This window comes from Mangifera indica, chromosome 7, assembly GCF_011075055.1.
Source record: "Mangifera indica cultivar Alphonso chromosome 7, CATAS_Mindica_2.1, whole genome shotgun sequence".
Taxonomy (NCBI): Eukaryota; Viridiplantae; Streptophyta; class Magnoliopsida; order Sapindales; family Anacardiaceae; genus Mangifera; species Mangifera indica.
The window spans coordinates 6,371,068-6,380,565 of NC_058143.1; the positions used below are offsets into that span (position 1 = coordinate 6,371,068).

At 28.4% G+C, this 9,498-nt stretch overlaps 1 protein-coding gene across 1 annotated transcript; it reads right to left on the bottom strand.

The window, feature by feature from the left end:
• Positions 1-8,767: 8,767 nt before the first annotated feature.
• Positions 8,768-9,270, bottom strand: LOC123220024 (defensin-like protein 296). Its single transcript, XM_044642017.1, has 2 exons — positions 9,192-9,270; positions 8,768-9,076 (listed from the first exon to the last, which is right to left on the bottom strand). The coding sequence occupies exons 1-2, from the start codon at positions 9,250-9,252 to the stop codon at positions 8,877-8,879; spliced, it is 261 nt and encodes an 86-aa protein (XP_044497952.1). The 5' UTR covers positions 9,253-9,270; the 3' UTR covers positions 8,768-8,876.
• Positions 9,271-9,498: the final 228 nt, after the last annotated feature.

The window sequence follows — 9,498 nt, forward strand, 5'->3', positions numbered from 1 at the left end:
TATTGTTTACAAAACAACTAGAAACCCTACTCATCATCATGTGTAATAGGGTTTGGATTCAATTTTTTGTTGTTATTTTGTAAACTATATATGATGGAATTTACTGATAAAAATTAGACGTTAAGTTCGTTTATATAGCAATTAATATGCCATGTAAAGATGCCTTGAAAATAAATGCAAGGGTGACAAGCGTGAATGCATGATTGAACTATGTTAAAAGGAGAAATTTTTAAGATGGAAATGAAGTGTCTTAGCATATAAGAATTCAAATTGAAAGCTTACTGCCATTAAAAGAAGAGAGAGGGACAGTTTCCCACCTAAACTATGTCAAAATTAGTCGAAGCATGACATTTTGCCACACTTTGTCAAACACTTTTATCGATGTTAGTAACTTTTAGGATAAACTACGAAAATACCTTTCATAACCTTTTAATATTTATTAAAAATAAATAGCATTGTACCCCCAAACTTTATTAAATATATTTTCACTCTAGTTTAGGAAATTAATATATTTTAAAACTTAAAAGGCCATCGATGGTGACTGGAATCACTCCAGGTCAGTGCAATTCCAGTCAAGATCATATTATCAAAGGACTGTTATTGTTTTTGAAGTTGTTGATGGAACTTTGTATATCATGTGAAATATAAGCTTGTCTTCATCAGATGCAAGTGTTGTAGATTGTAGAATATGGAAAATAATGCAGAAGAATAAGTATAACAAGTAATGAATCCAGAAAATACTGTTCATGATGAAACTATTGTTTACGGTGTTTCATTATGAACAATAGTTAATTTCATAGCGTAATACAAAATATAACAGTTTCCTCATGAACAATGGTTTATGGTTCTTTGTTAAACAATGGTTTTTCTTTTACAAAGTTGTTATGATTTCATTGACGATTGGATCAAGTTGAGTCATTAACATGATCTCAAATTATAATCAAATGAACCACGGTGGTTTAGGGTTTAGACAATGAGACTGCAGCAGTGGAGAAATGATGACGAGAATGGTGGCTAGGGTTTCAATGGGCTATAGGGACTAGATAGCAAGCTTTCAAACCTTTAAAAAAAAAAAAAATCAAACTATCATATTCTAATGTACAGCACAAATTTGCTCTCTATTTAGTGTTTGCTTTACTACTCGAGTTCGGATTCGGATTCTTAGCCGATTAAGATTAGAAAAACAAAAAACAAAAAAAAGGCTTTTGTGAAATTTGTCATAAGTTCTATCCACTCCTTGTCATTTTATTTAACGTGATTTAGTCTATTCTTCTGGGTCTAAAGCAGTCAAAAGTGAGGTTTACAAATATTCAGAATTTCTATATGTTATATAGTGGTAATCTGAATTCTAAAAGTGGATTATCCGAATTTTAAAATGTACAAATTTGAGATGTAAATTTTTACGAGGCCTGAGGTGGTAGTGGGCAACAAATTGAATCACAACGACTTGTGGGCAAAATAGAGAGAATAACATAGTCTTTTTTTCATATCGTAATCTTCATCTTCTTCAACCATTGTAAATCATGTTAAGTTTTTCACATAAATACTTACTATGTTTTCGCATTTGTGCATTTTAATGCTTGTTTTTCTTTGGGTTTCATTACTCTATAATTTGCTCATTTTTGAGGCAATACAACTTGACTTGAAGGGATGAAGAATTCAGGTTGCCCGGGCACGGAGTAGTCCCTTCCAAAAAAGAAATGGAAATGGATTCAGTAAGATCCGAATTATTATCTCATAAAATTCAATAAAATATAAGCTAGCATGATCCAAAGCTCAAAGATTTTGTTGTTAATAATTAAATGTCATTCTCGTATCTTATGTTGTTTTATCTAATAGTCTCAGATTTTGGATATTCTAGAATGGTAACGTCACCAATTTTCAATTTATCCAACACTAGTTAGGATGACACAGGATTTCTTATCAATACCTATCAAAACATCTAGTTTAGATTCTTCTTTGTCAATGAAATTTAAGATATTTATGCTTGTAATAATCTCGATGATTACTTCAAATGCAAATTGGCATGCACGAAAAACTGATTGAACATCTTTGAAAATAATTAATTAAGTTGTTGAATATATGTTATAATTTTTGTCCTTACTTTTTTTAATAGGGAAATGATTAACATTTTGTTGTATTAAAACGACAAAATATTATACTTCTCTAGTATTTTCATCAACTGCCATGTGATGTTTACATCTCCATTGTTGTTCATCTAACAGTTATCATATGTTCTTATGAATACTTTTTCACTGACCCTCTTTCTCACTTTTACTCCACTCCGTCAGAGACAGATGGTCCTCCAGCTCCTTCAAAGTCAGCTGTAAGTGTTCGAGAGAAGACTATGGAAGAGATATAAGACAAGTGTTGCAAGGAAACCATATACAAAGAAGACAGCTACTCATGTTTGCAAATCAAACAACAACAAATGACTTTGTCAAACCTGTTGACAAAGAGGGAAGTAGACTAGAGGAGGGAAGGGCAGCAAAACGTGGTTGGAGGGGATTTTTGGAGGAGTCACTACACAAATATTTAATTTAGGGATGATTTTAATTTCATCCCAAAATACTATTTTTAGAGGTGAAAATTGAATTTCATACCCTAAAACTTAAGATTCAGACTAAGAAAATTTTAGTTTCGTCCAAAAATGATAATTTTATGAATGAAATTTTAATCTCATTTTAAAATGTTATTTTTATGGAGGAATTTTAATTTTATCCTAAAATGATTATTTTAGGAGACCAAATTTTAATTTCGCCCTTTAAAATTTAGGATTTATTTTTAAAGACAAAATTTTAATTTTGTTCTCAAAAACTTAGGATTCATTTTTAGAGTCAACGTTAGTTCCGTCCTAGAATGTTACTTCTACAGATAAAATTTTAATTTTATTCTAGAATAATAATTTTAAGTGATAAAATTTTAATTTTGCTCTGAAAATTTAGGATTTATTTTTAAGGACAAAATTTGACTTTTGGCCCAAAATTTTACTTTTAGGAATGAAATTTTAATTTTATCTCTTACAACTTATGATTTATTTTTAGAGACAATTTTAGTTTCATCTCATAATATTACTTTTTAGAGATGAAATTTTAATTTTGTCTTAAAATGATAATTTTAAAAGATAAAATTTTAATTTCGTCTCCTAAAACTTATAATTTATTTTTAGAGATAAAATTTGACTTTTGTCCTAGAATGTTACCTCTAGGGAGAAAATTTTAATTTTGTCTCCTAAAACTTAGGATTCAATTTTAGAGTCCCAAAATGATAATTTTGGGGATGAAATTTTAATTTTGTCCGAAAATGATTATTTTAGGGGACAAAATTTCAATTTCTTCCCCTAAGACTTAGGATTTGTTTGTAAGGACAAAATTTGAATTTTGTCCCAAAATGATACTTTTAGGGATGAAATGTTAATTCTAGATTCATTTTCAGAGTCCCAAAATGATAATCTTTGGGACCAAATTGTTATTTTAGGGACAAAATTTTAATTTTATCATAGAAATATTTTTAGTGTCGTCTCAAAATGATAGTTTTAAGGATGATTTTATTTTGACAAAACTAATAATTTTAGGAGATGAAATTTTAATTTTATCCTAAAGATTTAAGGTTCATTTTTTAAGATATTTTTAGTTTTGTTCCAAAATAATAATTAATTCTTTTTAAATATAAAGTCAGTTATCATTTAATAGACATTAATTATTTTTCTTAATTATGGAACTCGCAAAATAAATTATCTCTCTTGGAAACTGTCGAAGCCATTTCTCGTCTCGTCTCCAGGGCTTGTTAGTTCGTAGCTCTCTCTCTCGTGTTCCACTAGAACGCCCTGCATCTTCTATTCATTCTTTTCTCTACAGCTTGTTTTGCTTAGTATTTGTTGCCTCTGTTAAAATATTGTGGACACATATTGATGAATTTTTTTGTCGTTTAATAAAATCAAATGAATATATAGTCTAGAAAGAATTTATTCCGATGGGATCATTCGGAAATGGGTTGAAACACATCGTATTCAAATAATCTAGAAACTAGAGTGCAAAACTTGATATGCAATTTCAATTTACAGAGTGTACAAACTATGATTTATGGTATGTTTAAATTTTTCAACATTGGTATCAAAATTTAGGTCTTGTATATGCATATATTCTATAAAAATTAAATTATGAATTACATGATTTTTTATTAAAATTTTTTGTTAAAATTCGTTTTGGACACAAATTCAATTAGTCTAATATGCATAAAATTAAGATCTAGAAATGTGTTTGAATGTTGCTCAAAGTAGTTTTACATGCACTAGATTAAAAAAGCTTGAAAACAGCGTCAAAATCAGCGAAATTAGACCAAAAACCATGACCCACGATGTGACTTTCATGCCACCATTTTGTCGGATTCTGGCAACGTTGGTGTCAAAAGTTGATATGAATAGGATCATCATAGAAAAAGTTTCAAAAGCCCTATGGTCTCTTAACTGACCGATGGTCGGAAGATGACCAATTCAACCAGTTGAGAATTAGGGTTCTTCATTGATTCAGGTTGGAAAAACCCAATTGTCCAACCCATTTGATCAATTGGTTGTCCAAACCCACTAGTCAACAGGTCAACCTATGATCAATCAAGTTAAACCTAAACAGATCAACACCTACCCAGGTCGATTGACCGATCAACAATCAAAGTTTGACCATTATCGTTGACCAATCAACAATGATCGGTCAACACTATTGATTTTTGAAGTATCTAGAATTGATTTTTGAAGGTATAAAAAAGGAAGCTCGTCCCAAAAAAAGAGTTGTATGTCCCTCGAGTGATGCATTTCAAGAATTTGATCATTAGAAGACTATTTTGAAGCTATCAAAGCCAAAATGTGTAATAGGATGTCTATCCTATCATGTTTTCAAGGCCAAAACATCATTATCGAAGCTCAACAGATATATTATCCTAATCAGTGGTCATTTGAGCCATTCCAGTCATCCAAGACTATAAATTGAGGACTATTTAATGTGGAATAGGTTAAAGACTATAATGTAAAAAGCTTAAACTCTCTTCTTCTCCAATTTCTGTCACACAAGCTCATAACTCAAATTCTTGAAAGATATATTTATGTTTATTTTCTTGTAACAGTCTTATAGAGGCATTTTACATTATTTTCTATATTCAAACACTTGGGTAAAATCTCATATAACTGTAGTGGTGGGCAAAATCTTGAATAAATATTGAGTTAGGCGTAATCCCTATCAACTAGTAAACGTGGACGAAATACCCAGAGAACTAATGTAAAGAGGGATTTTTTACTATTGAAACTTTAAGTGGCTTGCTTGAAAAAGTAGATGTAAAAGGCTTAAAAGAGAAAGCTCCAAACAACTATAAATCTTAAGCATTTTTTTTCTTTACTCTCTTTACTTTATGCATTATATTTATATTATATGTTTTTGATAAATTGTTCAATATTATCTATGTTTGATTGTTTGAATAAACTTGTTGGACATTGATTTAGATTGAATATCTTTGTTGAAATTGTTTGTGAAATTGTGATTGATTAAAAATTTGTTCAAGATTTTTATTTGGTTAAAAAGTTTTAAATAATCCTATTCACTTTACTCTAGAATTATTAGTCATTTAGGATTTTTCAATTGACATTAGAGTTTGGACTTTAGGTTATAAATTCCAACAAATTTTGGAGTTTAAATTCTTTAAAAAATGGCTAATGCATCTACCCCTATGTTTGGTAAAAGACATAACATTACTAGACTACTATTGTTTTGTCAGTTAAACAATACTCAATAAAAAATAATGATGAAATTTCACATTCAATTTGTAGATTATAAGTTGTGAAAAATCATTGAAAATTGTGACCTTGTGCCTATGTACCCTAGAACAAATTTGCTTAAGAATGAAGAAGATTTTAACGAGAAAGATGAAAAATTGATGAGTTTAAATGCAAGAGCTATGAATATGTTGTTTTGTGCATTGGATTGAACTAAATTTAATCATGTTTCCTCATGTGATTTAGCCTAAAAGGTGTAGATTATCCTTCAAATTACTCATAAAAGTACAAGTCAAGTGAAGGAGTCCAAAATCAAGCGTCTCTTCTGAAAGTATGAGTTGTTAGAAATAAAGTTGGAAAAGAATATAACTCATATGTACAAGAAGTTCTCAAACTTGGTAAATGACCTTAAAGGACTTGGAAAGAAGTTTGAGACCATTGAGTTTGTGAAAAAGTTGTTTCAATCATTGTCAAAATCATAAAGCATAAAGGTGATCACTATCAAAAAATCAAAGGACTGGTAACCACATATGCACTAATTAGATCTATTTTGTTATTTTTGGATATACAAAATAAAACTAATAAAACATACTAATTACAACAATCATGTTTGTCAATTATAAGAAAAAATAATTAGCCTTTGGGTAAATCCCGAAGTATCTCATAATATAAATTTCAATTTACCCATAAACAAACATTATTACATAATCTTAATGTCATCTTTAAAATTCATTTACATTAAGATTTAGCCACTTTAGTGATTAACAAATCATTTATAATAAACATTTTAAATTATAATAAATTACAACTCATTATTAATATTTACAATTTGAAATTTATTTTTATTAAGACTTGGTCACTTTGCTGACTAATAAATCATTCATAATATAAAATTCAAATTATAATAAAATTCAAATAATCTGAAATTTATTTACATTAAAATTTGACCACTTTGATAGCTAACAAATCATTCATTATATAAATTTCAAATTATAATAAATTTCTAAAAAATCTTTAATATTTGTCATTATTAATATTTTAAATGACCAATCATACATAAAAAATTCATAGTGAAAAATAAACTTTAAGAACCAAAAACAATAACCATTAGGAAATTAGAATTCAAAACTACAATGCAACATTTCTTTTCTTTTTTATTCGATGCAACAATTTGGCTATGTGACTTTTCCCTTAGTATTGTGCATATAAATGAGAAAATCTCTATGAACACGTGACTCAAAAAATCGCCTTAGGCCATGCATATGTTGTTTACATATTTCTTCAAATCTAAGTACACTCATTTATTTGTCATGTGTAACAAATATATACACTAATACATAATTATGATTTATTCGTGAAGTATAACATACATTATATGTATTTTTCATAAAAGAAAAAGGAAGATCAATATGTCATAATTGTCAATGCAATACCAAGACTCGTTCTTAGCATTTATACATGAATCAATATTGTCAGTTTTATATGTAATTAAACAAATTTAAATTTAAACTATGCATTAAATCAACGATCTTTAATAAAAAAACATGAATTTCTAAACTATGCTCTGATACCACATGTAAGCTATAATAATTATATTCAAGCAGAAAAAATTAAATATCAAATTGTCATTTATATAAGTCATAATTGCAATCATAATATAAACAATTAATTATGCCCATAATGTAAGTTATTGCTACATTCATAAAGAAATAATTAAATGTTAAACTATTATATTCATAAATTTTTAAACTTCATGTTTTTCATATAAACTAAAGATAGAAAAATATACTTTGATTCATCACATTTTGAAACGTACCAAACATAAAGAGATTTCATGAAGAATTTAGAGGATATTGATTTCTCTCACTTGACTCCTTGATTTAATGATGGATAAAAACAATTTAAGGTTTTTCATCTATAAGTTATTACTATTAGTTGTATGTTGATTATGTAGTAATATATTGTAACTATGTAAGTTGTCAAAGTAATGTAATATTATAAGGGGTAGAGAGAGGATCAACCCATATTAATAGAGTTAATGGTGACTGCTCATCAAAAGTCGCATCTTTATAGAATGACATGTCTTTTAATTATAAAGAGTTACATCGTTTTATCATAAAGAGTTACATCTTTACATTAACCAACAAAATTTTAGGTATTAACCACCACAAAAACTTCAAATTTAAAACCCTAATAGGTTTAGGAATAGTGCAACTCTATATTACTTTGTTGTTATAAAGAGCTAACTTTATAAACATCTTTCTGCCTTTATGTTCATGTGTAAGAATTATGGCTTATATGATATTAAAAAAATTATTTTATCAAATATAATTGTATTTATTTGATAAAATAATTAATATTAATATTAAAATAAATACAATTATATTTGATAAAATAAATTTTTTAATGTCATGTGAGTCATGATTCTTACACATGAACATAAGGTCAAAAAGATGTTTATAAAGTTAGCTCTTTATAGCAACAAAGTAATATAGAGTTGCACTATTCCTAAACCTATTTCATAAAATTAGGGCACTAAATTTCAAGTTTTGTGGTAGTTATAACATGATATTGAGAATGAATGATGGGCACAATGACAATGTTCATCTTTCAAATATAATATTATGACATCCAATATTGCAAAGTCGACAAACACCATCTTAATAGATGATAAAAGTTTTTCAATCCATTTGATTTAAAATTCTTATAGATAGTTACACAGAGATGATTTTTGTGAGAAATGAATTGAAGTGACCAAGGTCACACATTTCGTGACACCTTAGGCACACATTTCTCGTGCCTATCAATTTGAATGTCTTTTAGGTTGTGTTTATTTTGAGAAATATTTTATTAATAAAGCTAAATAATTACCATGACCTTCAAGATTAATGGGTATAATTAGGCCAAATAACCATTTTTCACCCAACGTTTAATAAACTAATAATTCTCACCCTTTAAATTTGAAAAGTCAATTTCCCATTTGTCTATCAAAGTCGACAACTAATTTTAACAACTAAATTAGTATTTTAAAATTTTATTCAAGATGGTGAAAAGAAAAATAAATTAGGGTTTCACATCGACATATAGGTCGCTTTCGATGCACTTAAGAGCAAGAACATTAATCTTTCTTGCAGTTGGATGTGGTTTTACAATTAGCTGAAGTTGACAACTTATCAACTGCAGCAACATCACCGCATACACATATGCCATTACTACACTGAACAGGGCCGTCAGTACATCTGAGATCCGTACAATCTGCAACGCTTTTGCACCGCAATTGTGCTTCTACCCCTGGCAGCTTCATGTTAATTAGTAAACCTGTAAGTTATCGGCAATGGTATAACATCAGCTACACATTTCTTTAAATACGTTGCCAAAATCAAATTAATACTTGAACGAGCAGTACATAAAATATAATGTAAGAAAGACTAACCAAAAACAATGAAGATGGTGAGCAAGGTGAATGATCCAGTTTTGGAAGAAGCTTTGGCCATTTTCTCTTGGTGAGTATGTTGAATGAATATATTTCTTTTATACAGTAGAATCAATTTATATACTTAATATGCTGTAGGTATCATGTAATAGAAGGAAAATTAGCCAAAGTCAGCAACAATGTAATTCCATGAGATTCATAAGGGAATATATCTATTAATTAAATTCTTTTTTATTATTTTACTGTTTTTAGAACCTTCTCTTAATAATTAAAAAACGAACAAATTCAATTTTGTTCTTATCTTTTG

Coding starts and splice junctions, on each gene's coding strand:
- LOC123220024 (XM_044642017.1), bottom strand. CDS start 9,252: ATGGCCAAAGCTTCTTCCAAAACTGGATCATTCACCTTGCTCACCATC. Junction 9,077..9,191: donor CACCATCTTCATTGTTTTTG/GTTAGTCTTTCT, acceptor GATAACTTACAG/GTTTACTAATTAACATGAAG.